At 35.3% G+C, this 25,660-nt stretch overlaps 1 protein-coding gene across 2 annotated transcripts in view; it reads left to right on the top strand.

Moving 5' to 3' along the window:
* col5a1 (procollagen, type V, alpha 1) overlaps positions 1-25,660 on the top strand; it is a 110,281-nt gene that overhangs the window by 62,346 nt on the left and 22,275 nt on the right. For both annotated transcript variants that reach the window (XM_065243893.2, XM_065243892.2), the window contains exons 10-41: positions 1,990-2,031; positions 2,914-2,976; positions 3,862-3,936; positions 4,868-4,954; positions 6,320-6,376; positions 6,472-6,525; positions 6,631-6,684; positions 6,790-6,843; positions 7,065-7,118; positions 7,265-7,318; positions 7,414-7,458; positions 8,142-8,195; positions 8,351-8,395; positions 8,531-8,584; positions 8,669-8,713; positions 9,278-9,331; positions 9,578-9,622; positions 9,723-9,776; positions 11,902-11,946; positions 12,285-12,338; positions 12,702-12,809; positions 15,187-15,240; positions 15,506-15,559; positions 19,345-19,389; positions 19,506-19,559; positions 21,348-21,392; positions 21,502-21,555; positions 21,644-21,697; positions 21,781-21,834; positions 23,700-23,807; positions 23,896-23,985; positions 24,264-24,317. In XM_065243893.2, the coding sequence (XP_065099965.1) occupies positions 1,990-2,031; positions 2,914-2,976; positions 3,862-3,936; positions 4,868-4,954; positions 6,320-6,376; positions 6,472-6,525; positions 6,631-6,684; positions 6,790-6,843; positions 7,065-7,118; positions 7,265-7,318; positions 7,414-7,458; positions 8,142-8,195; positions 8,351-8,395; positions 8,531-8,584; positions 8,669-8,713; positions 9,278-9,331; positions 9,578-9,622; positions 9,723-9,776; positions 11,902-11,946; positions 12,285-12,338; positions 12,702-12,809; positions 15,187-15,240; positions 15,506-15,559; positions 19,345-19,389; positions 19,506-19,559; positions 21,348-21,392; positions 21,502-21,555; positions 21,644-21,697; positions 21,781-21,834; positions 23,700-23,807; positions 23,896-23,985; positions 24,264-24,317 (1,863 nt within the window). The remainder of the gene's footprint in view (positions 1-1,989; positions 2,032-2,913; positions 2,977-3,861; positions 3,937-4,867; positions 4,955-6,319; positions 6,377-6,471; positions 6,526-6,630; positions 6,685-6,789; positions 6,844-7,064; positions 7,119-7,264; positions 7,319-7,413; positions 7,459-8,141; positions 8,196-8,350; positions 8,396-8,530; positions 8,585-8,668; positions 8,714-9,277; positions 9,332-9,577; positions 9,623-9,722; positions 9,777-11,901; positions 11,947-12,284; positions 12,339-12,701; positions 12,810-15,186; positions 15,241-15,505; positions 15,560-19,344; positions 19,390-19,505; positions 19,560-21,347; positions 21,393-21,501; positions 21,556-21,643; positions 21,698-21,780; positions 21,835-23,699; positions 23,808-23,895; positions 23,986-24,263; positions 24,318-25,660) is intronic.

The raw sequence follows: 25,660 nt of genomic DNA, 5'->3' as shown, positions 1-25,660 counted from the left end.
ATGAACCTGTGCGCTAGGTCTCTCATGAACCTGTGCTCTTGTCTCTCATAGACCTGTGTTCTAGGTTCTTTTTATAAACCTGTGCTCATGTATCTCATGAACCAGTGCTAATGTCTTTTATGAACCTGTGCTTTACATCTCTTAAAACTGTCTTCATGTCTCTAATGAACCTGTGCTCATGTCTCTTATGAACCTGTGCTTATATCTCTCATGAACCTGTGCTCTAGGTCTTTCATAAACCTGTGCTCATCTATCTCATGAATCTGTGCTCATGTCTCCTATAAACCTGTGCTTATTTATAACATGACCCTATGCTCATGTCTCTTTTGACCCTGTGCTCTAGTTCTCACAAGAACCTGTGCTCTTGTCTCTCATAGACCTGTGCTCATGTCTCATAAACCTGTGCTCATGTCTCTCATGAGCCTGTGCTCTATGTTGTTTATACACCTGTGCTCATGTCTCTCATGAATCTGCGCTCTACATCTCTCACAAACCTGTGTTCATGTCTCTCATGAACCTGTGCTCTAGATCTTTCATACACCTGTGCTCATGTCTCTCATGAATCTATCCTCTACGTTTCTCATAAACCTGTGCTCATGTCTCTTATGAATCTGCGCTCATGTCTCTCATGAATCTGCACTCTGCGTCTCTCACCAACCTGTGTTCATGTCTCTCATGAACCTGTGCTCTAGATCTCTCATTAACCTGTGCTCTACATCTTTCATACACCTGTGCTTATGTCTGTCATGAATCTGTCCTCTACGTTTCTCATAAACCTGTGCTAGATCTCTCATGAACCTGTGCTCTACACTGCAAAAAATTATTTACAAGAAAAAAAATTCTTAGTATTTTTGTCTTGTTTTCAGTAGAAATATCAAAAAATTCTTAAATGAAGATGCCTTTTCTTGATGAGCTAAACGACCCAAGAAAATAAGTAGTTTTTAGACCGAAAATATCGAATTTAAGTGATTTTGTGCAAAAAAATCTGCCAATGGGGTAATACTAATTTTTTTTCTTCTTGAAAATCATTTTTTGCAGTGCATAAGCCTGTTATCTACTGTAGATCTCCCTTTAACCTGTCCTCTACTGTAGATCTCTCATAAACCCGTCCTCTACCCATAAACTTGTCCTCTTGATATATCAGAGGCCTGTGCTCTGTGGTCCAAATCTCTTTGTAAGTTCCAAGCCTTTTTGTGACTGCTCTGTTTTATTTATGACAGTTGCACTGTTTCGGTTATGATGCAACTCGTGCAAGCTGCATATTTTGATCAACATTTAAACGTAACTGATGATTTCTAGATAAAATATCTCAGTACAGTACTGTAAGTCATGGAACAGATCACAGTTTACTGGGTGTGTGTGAATACAACATTTGTAAAGCTTGTGCAGTGGAAACATGGATGTGAAGGCCACACAGAGAGGTTGTCCATTCACATAAAATGAGAAAATGAGTGATTAGTGAACCACAGTGTAACATCCTTACTTTCCGTGGTAAAATCACTGACTTACTGCTTTGGTAAAACGGACTAGAGGTGACAATAAAGTTTGTCAGTAATGACGTAAGTTGCACAATAATTTTTTTTTGGCTCTACGTCTTGATCTTTCTGATCATTTCCATAAAAATTAATAATTTCCACGTATTGGAATCTGCAGTAGCAGTTATTCCAACATGATGTGAATGCAAGGTTCAGAAATTTCATGCTGCTCTCTGGTATGTTCAGTCTGTACAGAAGATCATATCAAATGCTTCATAAACAGTCAGAAGTAGAAACAGTGCTTTTCCAGACTTTGTCATGTAATCTGTTTGGTACATTCATTACAGAGAAGTCTCTCTCTCTCTCTCTCTCTCTCTCTCTCTCTCACACACACAAACACTGAGAAAGAAACGGACAAAAAGGAATTAAATATGCTTGTTTATGCTAAAAGATCATCACATTTTTGTACATGTTGTGTTGACACTGTTGTGTTACTGTGTTTGTGTTGCTCTAGGGGATGCTGGTTGAAGGACCTCCTGGTCCAGAGGGTCCCACGGTAAGTCTGTGTGCGTCCACATGTGTTATTTATGTGTTTGAAAACAACATCTGAAACTGAATTTTTTGCCAAGCTGCTCATAATTGTTAAGGAGGGTAAATTAAATCCAAGCTGCTCCTGTTATGAATTTCCAGATGAAAAATAAAGAGATTATTGATAAAAAGATGAATTTTAAAAATGTAAATAAATTTAACCATATAGGCCTTCTGTACAGTACTTACTGCACCATCATCTGCCTTTCAGCCAATCAGGTAGGGCCATTAATGCTTGGCCTATTAATGATAAAATCCATGATGACCTAATTATAACACTGATGTATATAGCAGGTTTTCTGTTTGATGTGTTGATTGATCTATAGGGCTGTTTTATTAAAGGGGACATATCATGAAAATCAGACTTTTTTCATGTTTAAGTGCTATAATTGGGTCCCAAGTGCTTTTATCAATATAGAAAATAAAAAAAAGATCAACCTAGTAACTTAGTTTTGGTAAACCATTCTCTGCAAGCATGTGAAAAAATAGCTCATTGAAATTTGGCTCCCCCTGTGATGTCAGAAGGGGATAATACCACCCCTTAATCTGCACTATCCAACCACCGGCAGTGTCATTTAGTGCAGAGATCAACTCATTTGCATTACACACCCAAAAATGGCACATTTTGCTTATACCTACAAAGTTGCAGTTTTAGATAATAAATTATCTGTGGGGTATTTTGAGCTAAAACTCTGGAGACACCAAATATTTATTTTAAATCTTTAAAAAGTCAAAATTTTTACATGTCTGTGACCTAAAAATGCTACAAACCTCACCGATCAGCATCCATGCTTAAGGTGTATGTGATTGATTTGTGTTCATTTCTTACCGAGCCTTTGTGTCATTCTAGGGTCTCCCCGGTCCTCCAGGTACATCAGGACCCCCAGGTAGCCCGGGAGAGACTGGTGAGAGGGTAGGTAACCTTGACGACCATCACAAGCTAATACATGCATCTTATATGCTGCTAAACGTCCAAGTTGGTGCCACTATGACTGGGTGCGTTTCACGAAAACTGTATGGGTCATGTTTTTAATCCTCTGGTTGAAGATTTTGATTTTTATGTGGAAAGCTAAGCAGAGAGTTTTGTTTATGGATATACATAATTTATTTACTCTGGTATCAGAAGAAGATGATAAATTCTTTTCGCACGTACCACACAAAAACAGAGGTTTTTGTCCATTTATGGAGTTAAACTGTGAAACACCTGGGACTATAAACTGAGTGCTACAAAAGTGTTTGTAAATTTAAGAGTTTGTATAAGAAAAAAATACAGGAAGGCTATAAAAATTGATGACTAATATGCTTAAAAAGATGATGATTAAATGCAAAAAAATAGGGTGTTTGGGGTGAGGATTGGGGTTGATCCAGTTATGTAGTAGTTGTTTTTTTGTTTGGGTTTTTTTCTTCTTTTTTGTTGTTGTTTTTTACATGTGCTTCAATAAGTGACAGGTATTGTAAGATTTTCTTCCTGTTTCTTTTCTTTTCTTCCGTTCATGCATGCAATGAATGAATGAATTAAATGAATAAAGTATTGAACTCAATCCTGTAATGCAAAAAATATACATTGTAGATATAATATGTATGCGGATATGTAGATTATATCCATCCGAAATGAATTTATAACATTTCTTGCATTACATTTGGGGTGGGATATTGTGTTTTAAAAATGCCACAATACAAAAACCTTTTTTGTATTTTAAATGGAAAATATGACCTTGACATTTATTTGTGAATGCATTCCTCTTTTAACACACAAAGCTGTGAAATGCATCACCCAGAATCCTTTGCTCTTTGGCAGGGTCTTCCTGGTCGCTCTGGTCTGCCCGGTGCTGATGGTCTACCAGGACCTCCAGGGACAGTTCTGATGTTGCCTGTATGTATATCTGTACATGTATAATGCACAAAAACTTTGTTATTATTTTAAAATGAGATGGGTGTATTTAACTAATACTAATCTAACTGTTTGGGTAAAGCATTTTGCCCCTTTGATTTGCTGTACTGTACTGGTTTAATTTACACTTGAGTGTTTTAACAGAGATAATTATGTCAGAGAGTTATCAAAAACAAAGTTGTCCCTATAATCTTCTCGATCAATCATGCGCTGGTAAATGTAGCGAGACGTTTCCCAAATTCCACATATTGCCGGCTGTTCCAAATGTCCTCTTTCCCAGCCGTTACTCCAGTATTTTTACTGCAAGGATTTTGATACCGGAACATCTATAAACATCACAGTGCCTTTCAGTTTAGTGGTCTGGAACGCTTCCACGGCGAGCACAGATGTTTTCAAACATCATTTTTATATGATGTTGATGATGTTGTCTGTGGTGTATATATATGTGTTTACCTTTAACATGTGATTGTAGTTATATAGTCAAACATTTCCATCCTCTACTCGTGAAAATCAATTGCAGGTCACATTAATAATCATCTTTCATTTAAGCAGAGAGATTCACTTTAGACGCAGCAGTCTGACTCACGAAAGTGTAGTGATGCTGTTCAGCCACCAGATGGCACCTTTGAATAATTGAACTCGTGCATACTGTAGATGCCGATACAGCAACCAGAGATGTCTTGTGTTACTCAGTATTACAGTTTCATCTCAGAATTGCATGACTTTTATTGTATTTGTTTTTAAAAGTGTGACGTTTGTACAAGTGGGCTAATATTTTAAACAGTTTGACATAATAATATAAAATTTTTGGAATATTAGAAATAGTTCACTGACAAGTTTTAGGCTTTAAGAGTTTATTTGCACTCATACACAGTTTTCGTGATGTATTTTGGATCTGTATTTCTCTCTGTAGTTCCGCATGAGTACTGGAGGAGACAGTAAAGGTCCTGCTGCTTCTGCACAAGAGGCTCAGATGCAAGCCATCATGCAACAGGCCAGGGTACGACACACAAGCACGCACACACGCACATGCATGCACGCACGCACACACATATATACACACACAAGCCATTAGGGCTGCAAGATCATCAAAATATTGTAAATGTGGATATCACAATAATACACATTTTGCAATAATTTGCAATAACTAAATGATTTAATAATGCAAAAAGTTATTGTGAATCATGCATGTTGTTATATAATTTTTATTTATACCACGGGCCTCTTGAATGCTTTATTCTGATTGGCTGAGAAATGTTCCTCGGGTGTTGATTATTTTTCTGTAAACCGCACACCTAACCTTTTAAATTTCTTTAAAACAGGCACCAGAGCAATGTTTGTGGTATACGAGCCGAGGTATAAGAGGAATAATTGACTCCGGTCCCTTGAATTATTTGAAAATAATGCACACTTATTTTATTATAATTTGATGGCCCGTCGTCAATTATTCCTTACATATATTGTATTATTCAAATTGATTTAAAGAACTTCTAAAGAACTCATTGACGAATTTACTTTGTCAATTAAGAGAAAACATTTCCCTGCCAATGATGCTTTCCTGGCGAGTTTTTACGGTAATCTGTAATTTTGCTATCATCCATTAGATGGTGCTCTTAACCAATTAATTAAAAAAACTGAAGCAAAAAAACTAATTTAACTAATTTTAAACTCTGAGTATGTTCTGATAATCGTTATTATGAATCTTATTTCTAACAAAATTCCTTTACAAAAATGCAATTATTTCAGATTTTGCTCAAAATTTGGTATTTTTGGAAAAACCTACCCATATATAAGAGGTAATAAAAAGAGAAATAAATTAAGATAGGATGAAAGTTTTTTCCCCCCGTTTTGTTTGTTTGTTTGTTTGAAAGAGGAGGGTCTGTTCTTTTATTTGATATATTTGTATGTTTATATATTTATAAAATTTTCCTGAAAGGCATTTTGCAAAACTTTCAAAAATTACCAAAAATGCTGGTGGGCAACTTTTTAAAAAAAGGCTGGCGGGGAATGAGTTACTGTGGCTTGACGCCAGCCGCGAGTTCAACGATTTCCGCGAGTAGATTACATACAAAGTCAAGGCAAAGACGCAATCAGACGTGTCCTCGCGTGGGACGATGCGAATAACGCGATATAGGCGACTCGTTTGCAGGAAAACATTAACTTTTAGCCTTAAATGTGTCTTCACCAAAATTGAAAATATTCATTTCGAGCGAAATATTTGCATATAATATTGTGCAGCCCTACAAGGCATCATTCAGCAGTCCCGCATACATGCACAATACACACACACACTGTGAGACTAATACACAAACACACAATGTATATAAATAAAGCTGACATTGACATTAACATTGTTTTTATACAGCTGGCAATGAGAGGTCCAACCGGACCAATGGGATTGACCGGCCGTCCTGGTCCTCTGGTATGAATATCAGTGTGTCTAAAGCTATTGTGGTCAATACTGTACCACAATGATATAGGTTATCTTCATTATTTCGTTTGTTTTTTATTCCCCAGGGTCCTCCTGGTGTGCCTGGATTAAAAGGAGAGTCTGGAGAGGCAGGACCACAGGTTTGCCCATTACAGATTACCCACAATCCTCAGACGTCAGCTATCTTCAACTACTAAAATACAGAATAGAGCTCTTGTGATATCTGTGTGTGTGTATTTTTCTAGGGTCCCCGTGGTCCATTGGGATCTATGGGCCCTGCTGGAAAGCCAGGTAGAAGGGTACGTTTACATTTACATTTTGTCCAAAACTACCGGAACATAACCTTAACATTAAGCCACTACGATTGTTGCCCGTTATAATTTTTCCTGTGTTTGCTTCTTTAGGGTCGATCCGGAGCAGATGGAGCGAGAGGAATGCCTGGGCAGACCGGACCGAAGGTAAAGTTGAATTGACTAAGAAACACAATCAGGGTCAAAAATTAACCTGGAGGGCACCAAAATGGTTAATGGTAGTTAACGCAACACACGTAACGTGACCCATAGCTGAGTCATCTAAAAATTCATCTACAAAACAACTTAATTTTGCGTCTGTCATGATGTAAACTACATTTGTATTTTTGCATTTTGTAAATGTTTCCACCGATCTCTGTGCTTTACAGGGTGACAGAGGATTTGATGGTCTTGCTGGTTTGCCTGGTGAAAAAGGCCACAGAGTAAACATTCAAGTTTTTTAGCATTTTAAAATAATTTTTATATGACATTTTTTAAAGCATACACCTGAAGCACCTGTTAGTACTGTAAGACATCTCTATAATATCCCTATATGAATATTAATGAGCATTTATTTTTGGTTGTTTAGGGTGAGACGGGACCTCAGGGCCCACCGGGACCTCCAGGAGAAGACGGAGAAAGAGTATGATATGTTTCTTTTTAATCCTTCACCATGTCATTTTTATCTATGTTTATATCTGTAAGTGGATTGTAATGATGTCATTTCTGTCTTTCTAGGGTGACGATGGTGAGGTTGGACCCAGGGGTCTGCCTGGAGAGTCAGTAAGTAAATAATTTCTAAAGTATCCCACCTAGGGCTGTTCACGACTATTCGTTTGCAGAATAAAAGTTTTTGTTTACATAATTATTATACACAGTACATCAACAAATATTGTGTATATAAATACAAGCACATGTATGTATAATTTTAAGTCAAATATATTGATATAATAAATATTTATATTTATATATGATATAAATTATATGTAAATATAAAAATGTTTATACACTTGTAAATATTTCTTAAATATATACATGCATGTGTACATGAGATGTAAGATGGGGTTGAGAGAAGTATAAACCATTATAGAGACAAAACCTTAGATGAACTGTCAATTAATTCACTAATAAAAAACTTGCAGTTTTACATATTGTCCAGCAGGCGGCGCCCCATATTTGCATTTAGATTGAATACATGGGGCACAAATATGAACACTTTTCCAGTTTAAAGATGCATTAAGATTTTTCACAGATTATGCATATATTATGAAAAATATTTGGATTGAACAGGTGCTAGATTCACACCTGTAGTTGAGTTAACCAGCGAAACAAAAATTTAATAATTAATGCATTTTTTACACTAATAAAACATAATTCATATTATAAACAAATTATTAATATAATAACATTATAATGTGAGGTTAGTAAATATAGGAAAGTCACATCTCTCTTTCTCTCTTATTCAGGGTCCTCGTGGTTTGCTGGGCCCCAAAGGTCCCCAGGGTCCCCCAGGATCTCCCGTGAGTACAAACATAATCTGAAATAATTAATTGAATTCATTGTGAAGTCAGCCATCTGCTTTCATATCACCTGCTTAATGAATTGCCTTTTTGTTCATCAAAATCACAATCAAATTCATTCCTGTTTATTTTGATTTATGGCTGTTCATCTCCAGGGTGTGACCGGAATGGACGGTCATCCAGGACCTAAAGGAAACATTGTAAGTCATGTGACACAAACACACACAAAGGTGTACACATTTTTATCTTGTATTTCCTGAGATTTAAAACCTCAACTTCTGCGATAGAGAAATGCTTTAACGCACGATGCTCATGTTATTATTTGTTTTTATCAGGGACCTCAAGGTGAGCCCGGCCCTCCTGGACAACAAGGCAACCCTGGAGCTCAGGTAAACAGATTTAAACTATTCGACCCACCTGTTATTTACTTTATTATCCAATCAGAAAGCTTTAACTCCATCCTTATTCTACAGGGACTTCCAGGTCCTCAGGGAGCAATCGGACCACCAGGAGAGAAGGTAAGCCCAAGATAAATATTTGTTTTGCCTTTAATGGTGTACGTGTATAGCCCTTGTTACTGAGAGATTCCTAAAAATGCACTTTAAATGTGTCCAGGATTAATCCGGAGTTTAATTTTGTTTCATTCAAACTACCAGTGTTTTTTTTTTGGAATTTATGCGTGCTTTTCCACACATCCCATAAACGTCCTGTTAAGACACGTGACGCATTTGTAATCATGCACTTGGTGCTTGTGGATAGCAAGGAGATCCTCAGATTTGTTTACACAGGGCTCATTCCGGGACTGATCCCGGCAATGGTACTAGGCCCTCATCCTGGGATAAATCCCGGGATCAATTCTGGAAAATGTTTACGTTCAAATAGAAGGCGCTTTACTGTAGCAGTTTTCTAGGATTAACGCTCTGCGTACAGTTCATATAATTGCGTTGCGGGCCACATTAACCCATCGATTAATCGAAGTACTCAGTGTTATGTATGTGTGTTGCACTTGAAGTGTGCAGCGAACGTGTTTTATGCCGGTAATGGGTTGTGAGTGCCTCTTACATTGGTTTTTCTCTCCTTAGGGTCCCAATGGAAAGCCGGGACTACCGGGAATGCCAGGAGCAGATGGACCTCCGGTGAGACATGAAAACACACAGACAGATATATACAGACTATATTCCTGATGCATTAGGGAGATGTCATGCTTAATGTACTGTATGTGTAATCATGATGTCCCGACTGACACATTTCCAGCTTCACAGATGCCCATTGTTCAAATTTGTTCATCTCACGGCCTGTTCTGTCAGCTGAAAGCTCATTGTAGATGTAATTATTATGGTATAACTGGTAATTTCTCATCTTTATTCTTTATGCAATCACAGGGTCACCCTGGTAAAGAAGGACCTTCTGGGGAGAAAGGACATCTGGTACATATTTATGTCTTTTCTTTTATGAAAAATTACAGTTTGACAAATATAACCTTAGACAGGTAAACTCAGACTTTAAAGGTTTTTTTGTATTTTACAGGGACCACCTGGTGCTCAAGGGCCTATTGGATATCCTGGGCCTAGAGGTGTAAAGGTAGGTGTTTTAAATCTTGCATCTCATTGGTCACAGTACTATCTTCGATCGGTTATTAGTGGATTTTAGTGTAGTCCTTCAGTTTTGTGGTTAAGATGTTATTCAAATGTCCCACCATTGGCTTAAAAGCATTGCGTTTAGCTTTTTACCCATAATGCACAGAGGCAGTGGTGCTCGGCTGTCTACTTCATAATTTTTAATATAATTATGATGCCTTCCTTCTTATGGCCAAAATCTAAAGCATTATAGTGCTGTAGTGTGTGTATCACAAAGCCCAGCAATCCCAAAATGCAATGCAAAATGCAGTAATGATTACATTAAAAAAAATCCAAATAAAGATCATTTACATCAGGGGTTCCCAAATCCCTGGTGGTTAGTGAGGGAATTGCAGGGAGTTTGTGAGTTTTTTTTAAATGACAATTAAATGATAAAATGTAAATAAAAATACTCACTAACAGAAAATATGTATTTTATTTGTTTAATCTGCATGTCGTATAACCATCACACAACAATATATCAGAAAACTGAAAATATTTTATGTAGGGCTGTCAAAAGATTCATTGCAATTAATTGAATGCAAGATAAAAGTTTATGTTTGCATAATATATTTGTGTGTGTGTTATGTGTAATTATTATGTATATATAAATACACTCATACATATATAAATTTATTAAAAAAAATTATATACTTATATTTTTTGTTTATATTTAATATATAATATTTAAAAATCTAAAAAAATATACATACATGTTAATGTTTCTTAAATACATGCATGTGTGTGTATTTATATATAAAAAATAATTACAAACAGTGCACACACATATATTATGCAAAAATATATATATATATATTGTATGCGATTAATCGCGATTAATCTTTTGACAGCCATAGTTTTATGCACCAATAAACGAAAATGACCAGATTAAAGTCCAATAACATGTAATAATAACAATAATGATGTAAAATACTACTGATACAAACTGGATAAAAAATGTATGTTTTTAATGTTAAAGATTACAAATGTGCTATTTAATTATTTAAAATTTTACTTAAAATCTTAGGGAGTACTTCAAGTAAATAATTTAGGTCAAGGCGGTTCAGCTGACAAAAAAGTGGAAAACCCCTGATTTATAATATATAAAACAAAAACTATTTTTGGTTAAAAATGAACTAAATAAATTAATATTAAAAAATAATTACAAATGGTGCACATGCATATATTATGCAAAAAACTTTTATTTTTTTATGCGATTAATCGCTATTAATTTTTTGACAGCCCTAATTTTATGCACCAATAAATGAAAATGAGCAGATTAAATTCCAATAACATGTAGTAATAATAATAATAATGATTTAAAATACTACTGATACAAATCAGATAAAATAATTACGTTTTTGATGTTAAAAATTAAAATGTGCTATTTAATTATTGTCATTTTTACTTAAAATTATTTAATTCAAGTAAATAATTTAGGTCAAGGGGGTTCAGCTGACAAAAAAGATTGAAAACCCCTGATTTACAGTATATAAAACAAAAAACTAGTTTTGGTCAAAAATAGACTAAATAAATGTATAATAAATATTAAAAATAATTACGATTTATAAGTTAAACTTACGGGGCCGCATTTTGCAGGAAATGTCTGTTGTGTTTCAGTAAAGATATGTAAAGTAAACTGCAATTTTACCTTTCAAACAAAGATGGCGATAAAGAGGCAAAAGTTAAACTTTAGCTGTGATTTAGTATTAAAAAATAGTGTCAAAGGGGAAACTTTTTGACAGTCAAGTATCACAATTGATCTAAATCCATCCTATATTTAATGCAATTTGTTTTACTCAATATTTGTGTGTGTGCTGTGTATTTTCACAGTCGGTATGTATGCGTCAAATGTAGTCAACGTAATTTTCCTGTATTTTTTCATCTAAAGCTACTTAGGACAAACCAATATGAATTGAATCAAAATTAAAGTTTTGCATATAATAAACAGCGTTTGTGTGGCACAAAAGTTGCAGTTTTTTCAGATCATTCACTTCTATTTCAGTATATATATGTCGCCTTTAGAAGTCATTTATGTAGGCAGCGGACAACAGGACGGCTTACTGTTTTATTTCTTTGTTGATCTGCAGGGTGCTGATGGAATCCGCGGGCTGAAAGGAAACAAGGGTGAAAAGGTAATTTTAGCGTGTGTGCGGCTGTGTTTGTGTTTTTATGTCTCGAGGACCGGCTGTATGGATATGAGTTGTTGTGTGTGCAGATGGCTAATGCACCATTCCTGCGCCATTAATGTTTCATTTGTGCGTCTGAATATGAAACCCATAAAATGCTCAGAGATGGATGTTTAGACCTCTCGCTTGAGTTGTTAAAAAAGTTTCAACCTGCCAGAAAAATAAAATCAGGCAAACAGCAGGAATAGCAGTTGCCATGGAGATCGGTCCCTCAGCATTTGTCAAAAAGGGGTAATATGTGTGTCTCAGTGTCAAATATTAATCTGAACGTCTTTTTCTTTTAGGGAGAAGATGGTTTTCCTGGATTTAAAGGAGATATGGGCATCAAAGGAGATCGGGTAAGACTGGCTATATACAATAATATCTCACTTCGATAAAGAGTGCATTTGTGTTCGGTTCTTTAGAGAAAGTTTTTGTCTATATTCTACTCTTTTGTTTGTAAGAACACACTTTTAATTGATCGCCAGCAAGTTTTGTTTCTATCGTTTCCTGTTGAGTGTCAAGAGTGAACCACAAACACATTACTCCTTTCATGCCAAACCCAATCTACTGCAAGACACACTACATCAAATAAAATGACATAGCTGTATGACACCGGCTGTATATAGATATAAAAAGCGTCACTCCTCATTGTGAATCTTCAATTAGCAATGAAATCAATGAAAAATCTTGAAAAATGTTCATGATGTTTGTGTGTTCAGGGAGAACTTGGAGCCGCTGGACCCAGAGGTGAAGATGGACCAGAAGGACCCAAAGGAAGATCCGGTCTCCCCGGAGACCCTGGACCTCTCGGGTCAACCGGAGATAAGGTGAATATGATGCAGATGCTCGGTTTCAAACCCCAACTGGCATTGACTAAATGAATGTGAAATCCAAAACAGTACAAATGTCATAGATTTAAAGGGGACATATCATGAAAATCTGACTTTGGCCATGTTTAAATGCTATAATTGGGTCCTGGTGCTTTTATCAACCTATAAAATGTGAGAAAGATCAACCCAGTAACGTAGTTTTGGTAAACCGTTCTCCACAAGCATGTGAAAAATAGGTAATCATAATTTTTCTCCCCTTGTGATGTCAGAAGGGGATAATAACGCCCCTTAATCTGCACTATCCAACCACGGCACTGCCATTTAGTGCAGAGATCAGCTCATTTGCATGTTAAAGGACACAATATTTTTGCTCACACCAACAAAGTGGCAATTTCAATATTTTTTTAATAATAATAATTTATCTATATGAAATTTTGAGTTAAAACTTCACATATGTACTCCGGGGACACCAAAGATTTATTTGACATCTTAAAAAAGTCTTGTGAAATGTCCCCTTTAATACACATTTTTTTACTCGGAGGCCGCGATTTTGTTAACATCACAATTCATGACATCAAAAATCCCTTCTATTAACACTACAGCGAGGTAAACACGATAAAACGTCTTCATTCAATAAATTGTGAAATGATATTGAACAGAAAGAGAAGAGTTATAAATGTACACAGACAGCAGGTGGCGCTTTTTAAACGTGCATGCCATTAAAATACAAGAACATCAACGTCTTTTGTTCAGGAGTTTTAATGTGAACCAGAGAGTAACATAAATGATGAACAATACAGAAAACATAAAAGGTAAAAATGTAGGAGTAAAATTCTCCCATAAAACATTCTCACGTAAAAATCTACAGTAGATACCATAGTATTTACAATAGTAAACTGTAGTTATATTTCGCAACAACCATTCAAATCATCGACCCAGAATGCACTCTGCAAAAAACATAATGGCGCCCTCCATGGTTCAAAATGAGTATTACATGTTGGGATTTTTAAAGGGGACCTACACATACAAGCAGTTTTGGGAAAAAGTTTCTTTTTTGAAAAGTAAATCATTACAATATTAAGTTACTCCCCAATAAAGTAACTAATTGCGTTACTCAGTTACTTTTCATGGAAAGTAATGTTTACGTTACTTTTAAGTTACTTTTGCGTTGCTTTTTCTTACTTGGCTGAGGCTTGATATCTTTCAGGCCTTGCAGGTGTTTTTTATGATCGCTAAAATTTCAAGCACTGGCCTGCTATCTCCGTTTCTGACTCAAACTGTTCCTGGCGCACAGAGTACGCAATTCAACGTTAATAAGTTCAGTTTAATTCAGTACATTATTTTATTTTTAAATTGAATTAATTAAACTGAAAAGTACCTCACATTACTTTTTTTTAAAGTAACTGAAATATTAAAGTGTACATTTATAAAGTAATGCGTTACTTTACTCGTTACTTCAGAAAAGTATTATTACGTAATGCACATCATAATTTATCATAGCAAAAACGCGCTGTTTTAATGTCTGTACCTTTAAATGCAAATGAGCTACAGCTCCTCACTTCCTTACAAACAGACAGTGAGCACTTTATATTAAAATATATCTGATTAATACAGTCTAAGACAATAATATCTAGTGGACAGAGTACAACTCGCTGAAGGTGGAAACTATGGTAATGTAGGACTGTAATAGGGCGGGGCTTTACCAATGTGACCTCACACTGATAAGAGTATCAAAACGGCTTGTCTAATAAGACTGATTTGGTTTAATGGGGATTAAAAGACAAGGAGCGGGTGGATTTTTTCATCTATGGTGTCCAACAAACATTATGTCCATTATTTATGGATTTTGCATAATAGGTGCCCTTTAAAGTAATGAAAATATTCACTGTTTTGATTTTAGTATGGATTTTCATTGCTTAAAGATAAGTTCTAATGCTTTTTCGAGGGAAGTTGTCTATCTAGGGTGTAGACTGCAGGGTGAAAGTTTAAACTGTGCTTTGTGTGTGTTTCTTTCATTAAAGTACTTACTCTCATTAGCTGGAGAGTTTCATTTATCTTAATTCTAGAGCGACAGCTGTGATGTTTAGATGTTTGTTTTCTTACGGCTGGCCGTCCAGCACGACCGCTTTTCATTGTTCATTACACCTGAGTCTCTCTGTCTGTCCGCTTTCTTGTTCAAAAGAAAGGCAAGGTTCGAATACTAACAAGGTACCATAATATACCATGGCAATACCAGGAATCTTTGGATATTATGTCTATATTAGATGATGTCTTGAAACACCATGGAAGGAAAACTCCATTTACCCATTCTTTATCGCCTGTTATCTCGACTAAACTGACCAGCTGCTTTTAATTTCATTTGTTTTGATTTTAGGGTAAGCTCGGTGTGCCCGGTTTGCCAGGTTATCCAGGAAGACAAGGCCCCAAGGTAAATCTACTCAATATCTGCCTGTTATCGTAAGCGCCGTTTGAGTGTTTGCATGCATTGATATTAGTGTGCGCGCATGCATTAGTGTGGTATTGGAAGGCAGACATGTTTGAACTTCTTGATCAAAGCTAAGTGGATTTACCCATAATGCCATCTGGTGTCAGCTTTCCATTTAACCGTGACCCAGCATGCACTGCTTCAACAGCACTTTTCTTTTCGCTTTGATGGACTTGTGAATTAATCTGTCTCTTTTTTTCCTTTCTAGGGTTCTCAAGGATTCCAGGGTTTCCAAGGAGCCAGTGGAGAGAAAGGCACAAGGGTATGTCGAAGAAAAAGATAACATTCTCTTTTTGTCCTGAGTATTGAGTATAATGCGCTGGTATACTTCACAATCAATAATGGCACATTAATGGTTCCTGTATCATGAAAAAAACAAGCCGTGCAATAAGCGCTTGTAAAAAATGTGAATGAATTATTCACCAGTAGATTTGAAAAGACATAAGAGTGAAATAATAAGAGAAATTTTGGGTGTACTGTCCCTTTAAATTCCGCGGTGCATTATTTAGGATTAATTCGGAAGTTCATGGCTGCTTTCTCAGTATGTGGAAGGCTCAGAAGTGTAGTTATGCCTGCGATCAAAGCCATTATGACTGAGTAAAGCTGGGAAAGTCTGAGAGTAAACTCTCTGCTCTCTGCCTGGATACTTTATGGGCTCAGTATATCAGCACATTTAAGCTGAGAGCAGCAACCGCCTGCCATTAGGAAGACAATGCACTCCCATAAACACATTATAATACAGAAACCTCTTATTCTTTTAGACCATTACACACACACACACACACACACACACACACACACACACACACACACACACACACACAAAACACGCACTAAAACACATACACTTACATTAGGTTCATTCCATAACTCTATACATTAAGTATTTATAAAAAGGATAGTGCTAACCTAATCTACACATAATTCAATTACTAACATTATTTTCAATGAGATTAAAGAATGTATTGCATACAGTTTTATTTTTAATTGACCATTGCATTTTTAATAAATCCTAAATTTGTTAAAAAGGTTGTATATTAAATCATTTATGTTGTTCATCTTTTTATACTGTAGCTTCAGCTTTAGTCCTACATCTAAAGCATTGTAGGGTAACACTTTACTTGAAGGGGTGTTCATAAGACTGACATGACACCTTCATAATCATGACATGACACGTGTCATGAACATGAAGGAGATTTTATGCACATTTATGACAACTGTCATTAAGTGTCATTTATATATTAACCTGTCATTTAAATATCATTAAGTGTTAATACTCTGTCAAATAATTTTAAATACCTTAACAAAACGCAAAAGATTATACTTAACTTCATATATGTGCGCAATACATTAAAAAAGGACAACTAACAGAATTTTTCATTCTTCCTCACACAGAGGGTTCTGAAATTTTCTGACATAGAAGAAAAAAATAACAAAACATTTCATTAATTTAATGTAATGTAATTAAATTGTTTTCCAGCGATATGGACCCAATGGCTTAACCCATTATGTGCTGTTTTCATTTAATTTGAGGTGAATCGATCTCCAAATGCAATAAAATGTAATTTTATCCATTTGAATTATTGTTATTATTATTATTGGATGATTGATTTTATTTCTTAAACACATGGAGGAAACTTAAAAAAAACATGACCTGAAGAATATTTATGATGTTGTTATAAAACTATATGACAGAGTATTAACACTTAATGACATTTTAATGACAAATTATATTTGTACCACTGTAGTCGAGGTCAAGAAAAATATTCATGGCGCTGTTATAAAACTATTTGACAGAGTATAAACACTAAATGACATTTTAATGACAAATTATATTTGTACCACTGTAGTTGAGGTCAAGAAAAATATTCATGACGCTGTTATAAAACTAAATGACAGAGTATAAACACTTAATGACATTTTAATGACACATTCAATTTGTATCACTGTAGTTGAGGTCAAGAAAAATATTCATGACGCTGTTATAAAACTATTTGACAGAGTATAAACACTAAATGACATTTTAATGACAAGTTATATTTGTACCACTGTAGTCGAGGTCAAGAAAAATATTCATGGCGCTGTTATAAAACTATTTGACAGAGTATTAACACTTAAAATGACATTTTAATGACAAATTACATTTGTTCCACTGTAGTTGAGGTCAAGAAAAATATTCATGACGTTGTTATAAAACTATTTGACAGAGTATTTACACTTAATGATATTTTAATGACAAATTATATTTGTACCACTGTAGTTGAGGTCAAGAAAAATATTCATGACGCTGTTATAAAACTATTTGACAGAGTATTAACACTTAATGATATTTTAATGACAAATTATATTTGTACCACTGTAGTTGAGGTCAAGAAAAATATTCATGACGCTGTTATAAAACTATTTGACAGAGTATTAACACTTAATGATATTTTAATGACAAATTACATTTGTTCCACTGTAGTTGAGGTCAAGAAAAATATTCATGATGTTGTTATAAAACTATTTGACAGAGTATTAACACTTAATGATATTTTAATGACAAATTACATTTGTTCCACTGTAGTTGAGGTCAAGAAAAATATTCATGATGTTGTTATAAAACTATTTGACAGAGTATTAACACTTAATGACATTTTAATGACAAATTATATTTGTACCACTGTAGTTGAGGTCAAGAAAAATATTCATGACGCTGTTATAAAACTATTTGACAGAGTATTAACACTTAATGATATTTTAATGACAAATTATATTTGTACCACTGTAGTTGAGGTCAAGAAAAATATTCATGACGCTGTTATAAAACTATTTGACAGAGTATTAACACTTAATGATATTTTAATGACAAATTATATTTGTACCACTGTAGTCGAGGTCAAGAAAAATATTCATGATGCTTTTATAAAACTATTTGACAGAGTATTAACACTTAATGATATTTTTAATGACACATTCAATTTGTATCACTGGTAAAAAGTGGTCAGTTATGTTGTCTTGGTAATGTCAAGTTGTCATGACAAATTATGATGTGTTGGTTAATGTCAAGTTGTCATCATAAAGACATCTCAAACAATGACATCTTTGCATAAAAAATTACCCAATTGAATGAAAGTTGTCATCAACGTGTTCATAAAATCTCCTTCATGTTCATTGCATGTGTCATGATTATAAAGGTGTCATGTCAGTCTTATGAACACCCCTTCAAGTAAAGTGTTAATGCATTGGTGACTATACTTATTGTTGGCTACTTGTTAAATCCTCTATAAGTCACTTTGGATAAAAGCATCTCCTAAATAATTTAATCTAAATGTATTTTACAGCTGTCATTATTTCTCTGCTACAGTTTAATGGCCTAAGTAAGGAATTTTAAAATAATGCACATCCCAGGTGGTAATCGTGCATTATTTTCAAATTCTTAAATGGACCAGAGTCAATTATTCTGCTTATAGCACAGTAACCACACAATAAGTCAATAAGCCGGATGTTTAATTTAAAGACATTTGATAAGTTTTGGCCCTAAAATGCTGTTGTAATTGTATGTAGGACTATTTTCTCATCTGAAGCCTCAGTGTTTGCAGTAATGGGAACAAGTTGGCCTATCAATATTTCTGTATTATTTGTTTCATTATATTCTTATGTGTTTTTGTTTCATATTATCAGGAATGAAGCAAAAACAAAACTGAACAAGCTTGAGTTATTTTATTCATTCTTTTTTAATTTCTTTCATTCGCTAGCACACATATATTTATGCTTTATTTGTTTAAGTTAATCTTGGGGTAGTGATATGAAGCTGTAATGCGGTCCACAGATCTGGAACTACTACATAGGTGTGCGTAGACAAAAAAATAATGCCCGCCCTTAAACGTTTATCAAACACTGAGGATGAAGCATTTAACAGCCCTGTGGTATAGACAATGTAACTTTATTTATTTATTTATTAGCTGTCAATATATATTTACATTTTAATAAAACAGCTGTCAACAAAAACAGTAAACAGAATTAAATTTTTCCTTAAATTATATATATTTTTTCTCACACACACAGGGGACCCCAGGGAAGCCAGGTCCACGGGGACAGAGAGGACCAACGGTAAGAAGATAAAAAACATGTCCTCTTTTTCTGATCTGTTAATAGCGCCATACATCAGTACTACTTGACATGAATGACTTTCTTAGACAGTTTTCTTCTTCTGATTCTCTTTGTAGGGACCTCGAGGAGAAAGAGGACCCAGGGGACCCACAGGAAAAGCAGGACCAAAGGTGAGCCGATACTTTAACTCCTGCATTTTGAAGTACGCATACGAAACGAGTGATGGAAACGCCAAATTTTAAATAAAAATCCTTTAATTCGCAAAAACAAGTTTTTACGCTAGCTCAAAATGGTTTTTGACTTGTGCGAAAAAGAGTCAAATGTGAATAATGGGAGATGGAATCCAATTTGACAAATAAAATCTGACATAGCGGACATTAAACACTGCAAAAATGACTTTCTTACTTAGTATTTTGGTCTTGTTTTTAGTAAAAATATTTAAAAATTCTTAAAATAAGATTTATTGTCTTGATGAGCAAAATGACCTAAAAAAATAAGTGTAGTTTTTAGACAAAAAATATAAAAATGTAAGCGAATTTGTGCTTAAAACAAGCTAAAAAAGGGTTTATGAAAAAAGTAAACTTATTTCAAGAATTTTTTTCTTATTCCATTGGCAGATTTTTTTTTTTGGTTGTTTTAAGCACTGCAAAAAATATTTTCTAGAAAAAAAAAATCTTAGTATTTTTATCTTGTTTTCAGTAAAAATTTCTAAAAATTCTTAAATTAAGATGCTTTTTCTTGAGCAAAACGACCCAAGAAAATAAGTCTAGTTTTTAGACCAAAAATATCAAATTTAAGTTATTTTGTAAATAAAACAAACAAAAAAAATCTGCCAATGGGGTAAGCTAATTTTTCTTGAATTTTGTGTTTAAGAAAAATTTTCAAGATTTTTTTGCTTACCCCATTGGCAGATTTTTTTGCTTGTTTAATCAACAAATTCACTTAAATTTGATATTTTTGATCTAAAAACTAGACTTATTTTCTTGGGTCGTTTTGCTCATCAAGAAAAAGCATCTTAATTTAAGAATTTTTTGACATTTTTACTGAAAACAAAACAAAAATACTAAGAAATTTTTTTCTTTGAAAAAATTTTTTTGCGGTGTAATTTCCTTAAAGTTTTTATTTTTTGTCTAAAAACTAGACTTATTTTCCTAGGTCATTTTGCTCATCAAGAAAATACATTTTAATTTAAGAATTTTTAGATGTTTTTACTAAGTAAGTACAAGGTTAAAGTAAAATGTTAAAATACTAAGTAAGAAAGTCATTTTTTGCAGTGAACCCACGTGATTGATCGATCAGCTGTATCAGGTGACATTGTTTTTCATATATGGGGCTCAACTTCGTCTTTATGCCCTTGCTGCTGGTGCCTGCATCAAAAGGCGAAAATTTTGCGCATTTTAAAAAGATTCGCTTTACGTTTGGATGGAAACCTCACTACTGTTGTGTTCTCAACCTTTACATTTAATAGTTAAATAGCAGGTGTGTGCAGTTCATAGTAAATAGCAATATATTTGATATTCCCTTAATATTCTCTTAATAATTGAGTCCATGTGTATAATGACTGCTGAGTTACTTCATACAAACACAATTAATAGCACATAATAAAGTCATACATGCATGTACCTGTAATTAATTATCAATGATACAGTAGTTTGGAAAAGATTACGAAATGCTCTTTTATAACCGAGACATTTCCCGTTTCAACTTCAGGATATTTTAAACCTCTATCATAATTTTTAAAGCCATGAATTTCAGTAGCAGTTAATGGTTTCCAAATCACATTATAAAGTAATGTTTCTCTTTACCACTTAGCAGGAACAAATGTAAATTCACCAGGGCTTTTACAGATACATCCTTTATCAAACCATTTATTAACAAGCACATTTGCATAGGCGTTTTATACGGCATTCTGTAGTTCTTAAAACTTTTTTTCCTAATCTCCTAATGTTTCTCTACAGGGCAACTCAGGAAGCGATGGCCCCCCAGGACCACCCGGTGAACGGGTACGGTATAATGATGATTAAATCCTTCCTCTTAGTGTTGTAAAGTATTGATTGTTGAATATCATCTTAGAAAGAGATGCTTAACAATCATTACTGTGTTCTCTTACAGGGCCTGATGGGACCACAAGGGCCTACTGGATTCCCCGGCCCCAAGGGCCCACCTGTACGTGCCATTATCCTAAAGAAATCAATTACCAGAATCAATGTTTTTAAACCCACGTCTTAATCTTTTAATTTTTTCTGATTTCTAGGGACCAGCTGGAAAGGATGGGCTGCCCGGACACCCCGGCCAGAGAGGAGAAACTGTGAGTGATTTGATATCACACCTTACACGCTTTTATTCACACATCTGTAAAAACAAAAACTCACACATGCCGTCTTTTCTCAGGGTTTCCAAGGTAAAACTGGACCACCCGGACCCCCAGGTGTTGTCGGACCTCAGGTGAGTGAAGAACAACATGCTTCTCTTTTATCGAGAAATTTTTCAGATCTTTTGTTTCGAATCAGTGGTTCGGAGCGTGTTTCAAACTGGCCAAGTCACGTGATTTTCGCAAACGAGGCTTCATTACATCATAACGTTTTGAAAATCCGATGATTCACCACTAGGGGGAGTTGATCACAAATGACCAGTGTCTAATATGGTTAGAAGATCTCGGGTCAGTTTTATTATGGAAGTTCATAAAACATTCATCCTTCTGACTAATAACACTACTATTTATCTACTTTTTTTTAATAGACAGATTTAATTACAAAAATGTGCATAATAAAAGGGGAGATAGTTGAATGATTTGTTTGCCCTAAATAAAACTAAAAACACATAATACAATTTTAATTATGTCTTAATTAAGTAAAATATTTTTTTAAAAACATAAAAAAATCTTGCTATTATTTAAAAAAAAAGAAAAATGTTTGGACAGAACTGCTTTTACATTATTTTGACCAGCAGGTGTCGCCAGCGTGTGTGGTGTTTTGAATGCTTCGAAAACTGAATACATTTTCAAAGCAATTGTTTAAAACTTATTAGAAAACAAACACAAAACAAAGTTTGTCAACATGATAAAAATATATGTAATTTCACATTTGGCTCCTGTCCCATTTGTTTACATGGAGAAGGCGGGGTTTATCGATCTAAATGTTTTGGATTGACGACGCGTTTGGCACCTCTGCCACAGATATAAAGATGAATGAAATGTTCATGGTGTTACTGTGGGTTCACACCAGCAGCGTTTGAGGCGTCAAATTCGCGTTTACCGCGTCTAGTTTGCTTGCTTCATTCACGCGTGAAATTCTAGTCATCAAAAACATTCACGTGGAAATTTGCATCATGGGAGGGGCTTCTGCGACTCCGCTCGATTCCTGTAATCATCTCACTACTAGAGCAAGCTCCTTATTGGTTAACACGGCACGTTTTTCCACCAAAGTTCAAATTTTTCAACTTGCGCGTTGAAAAGACCCCCAGACGCGCGGCAACGCATCTTCACATTGACTTAACATTGAAATCACTAGTGCTTGACGCCTCTACCGCGGCTGGTGTGAACGCAGCATTACACATTTAACATATCGCACATTACATGTTATACATTTACATATTTCTAAATATTACTCATACCTGGCTAGTTGTAAGAAGCAATGAAAGCAATCTGACTGTACATATATTCATTAGACACTGGGCTGAATCTAAGATTCAAAGAATACATTATGAAGCATTTTGAAAAAATGACAGTAAACACACACACTTGTTTCTCTCACCTCAGTACCACAGACAGAGGCCAAAGATACATCATCCATATTCATGAATCCGTCAGCAGTCATCGCTCGTTCATTAGATGATCTTAAGGTGTCCTGAGGTTGTCATTTGGGAATCATAATGGCTCTATTAGGCCACATATGGGTCATTTGTTGGACTGTCTGCATTTGTCTCCCGACATGCTTTTGTTTATGCGGTTAGATGTCGGTGCTTGGCGGGTAATGAAATATTCATAAGCAGTCATGAGATTTTACTTATTATGCAAATGCTGAGGTGGGCACAGGTTTAAACAGCCAACCACCCACTACACACATATGGACGGATGTTCATGCACACATGCATATGGATAACACGATTTCAAGTGCTTTACTAGATTATTCAGTTTATATACAAATCTTTCTGACTTATAATATAATAAAATAAATAGATGTTTGAAATTTGAATAAAATGTCTGGCAATGCAAATGCATGAATTTATCAAATATTACTTACATAATAATTGAATCAGTTGACACCATCTGCTATCTAATATTTCTAATCCATCTTTCTCTCTCTTTTCAGGGGCCAACAGGTGAAACAGGACCAATGGGAGAACGAGGCCACCCTGGACCCCCAGGACCACCCGGTGAACAGGGTCTGCCTGGACCTGCAGGCAAAGAGGGAGCGAAGGTGTGAACATTTATAAACATCTCAAATCTCTTCATTTCCACTCCAATGAAATGCTTTGAAGATAATCACCAATTTTGTATAATCACAGGGAGATCCAGGTCCAGCAGGTCCCACAGGTAAAGATGGACCTCCAGGGCTACGAGGATTCCCAGGCGAGAGAGGTTTACCAGGCCCTGTGGTGAGTACGACAAATTAAACTTAACACTTTATATGATGGAAACTCTTGGGCAAGTTAGCAACATCCTGTACCGATGTGTACCAGGCAAGCATCTTCTCTAACTTCTCAGAAATAAATCTAGTTTTGTGAGCTTTCACAGTTGTTGTTGTTGTTGTTAACCTGGTGCTTTTCAGTTTGCCGTGAATAGAAACATCCCCGGTGTCCCGTCTAACCATTAGATGTGTCATACAGGCACACATGAAAGAGTTCATTCAGCAGTTTTATGGTTTTCTTTGCAGGGATCAGCAGGTTTGAAAGGAAGTGAAGGCCCTCCTGGTCCACCTGGACCTTCTGTAAGTACACATCTCATCTGTCTTTGTTTATTCCCCGCTGCTTGTTTTATACCGGGTCTTACTTAATTCTCTTTCTCTCTTTTATCCTTTTGCTACAAACATTGGCTTTTCAGTGAGTACTGTGACTTAAGTACGGACAGATGTATGCTATAGATGATTTACTGTTATTTACACTACCGGTCAAAGGTTTGGAAACACTTCATATTTGTCCATTTGTCAATCCTAGAAACCTTTTTAATATAAAGGCTTCTGTATAGATGCAATCAAATAAGTTATCATAACTTGGTAACTAGATAGGATTTAATGGGATTCATGGGAACTCAGTACTAGAGGTCTTCTCGGGTCCAAAGAAATATACCCAACACGAAATGACAAGAGTCACTTTTTACCAGAACCCAACGTGCATAATTTTTTTTTTAAAGACCCAACCTGAGAAAATTAGGCATGAGTCCGTGCCGAACCAGTGGCCAAAAAAAGAAAGAAACCCCGTTGCCTTGCATCCAATTTGGCGCGCTGCTCCATTAATTTCATTTGTTATCTAATGACAACACCACGGGCATGCTACAATGTGTATTCAAAATTGATTGACATGTCTGTCTCAACGAAAATTAACCTACCGCCAGACACACGATGTCCCAAGCACTCTTGGCAAACAGAGGGGGTTGGAAAAGGACTTGATGAACACACGTGAGATAGTTCGGGTCCGAAAAACACATTCATTTTAAATTACCCGAGACACGATGCCGCTAATATTATACACGTCTGTGTCCGATGCACACCTAAAACTCACTCGGGTCTCGGGTGGGACCTCAGGTTTTCGGATCTAAGTGGCCCCATGAAGACCTCTACACAGTACTGTTTAAATGCATCCAGTATGAATCTCTTGAAGATGCTCAGATTTTTAGTCACTACATAATTACAAAAACGTTTAAGTTATTTCACAGCCGTGATGGTTTAACTTTCATTAAAAAATAGTCCAAACTATGAGTGAATATGTCCAACCTTTGGATGGCTAGTGTGTCTTTAAATGAGATATTATTGATGATTCTCTCTCTTTCTATTTCTCTTGATACCAGGATTTTAATATTCAATCGTACAGATCTTTTATATAACGTCAAATATGCACAGTTGCGTAAGGGATAAATCACGCACTCAGCGTTTATTTCTGCATTAAAATCTCAGCTTGTATCTGCATGCCGGGCTGTCAACGCCTCCGTGTGAATTTGGTGAATAAATGAATAATAAATCAAAAGAGACAATCGAAGATTACAAGCACACGCTAGTCGTTGTAGTTGTGCCAAAATCAGTTAAGAAATATTAACAAGTTCATGTTTGCATTCTCT

This window comes from Paramisgurnus dabryanus, chromosome 18 (genome assembly GCF_030506205.2).
Source record: "Paramisgurnus dabryanus chromosome 18, PD_genome_1.1, whole genome shotgun sequence".
Classification (NCBI taxonomy): Eukaryota; Metazoa; Chordata; class Actinopteri; order Cypriniformes; family Cobitidae; genus Paramisgurnus; species Paramisgurnus dabryanus.
This window is presented reverse-complemented; position numbering and strand designations above follow the sequence as displayed.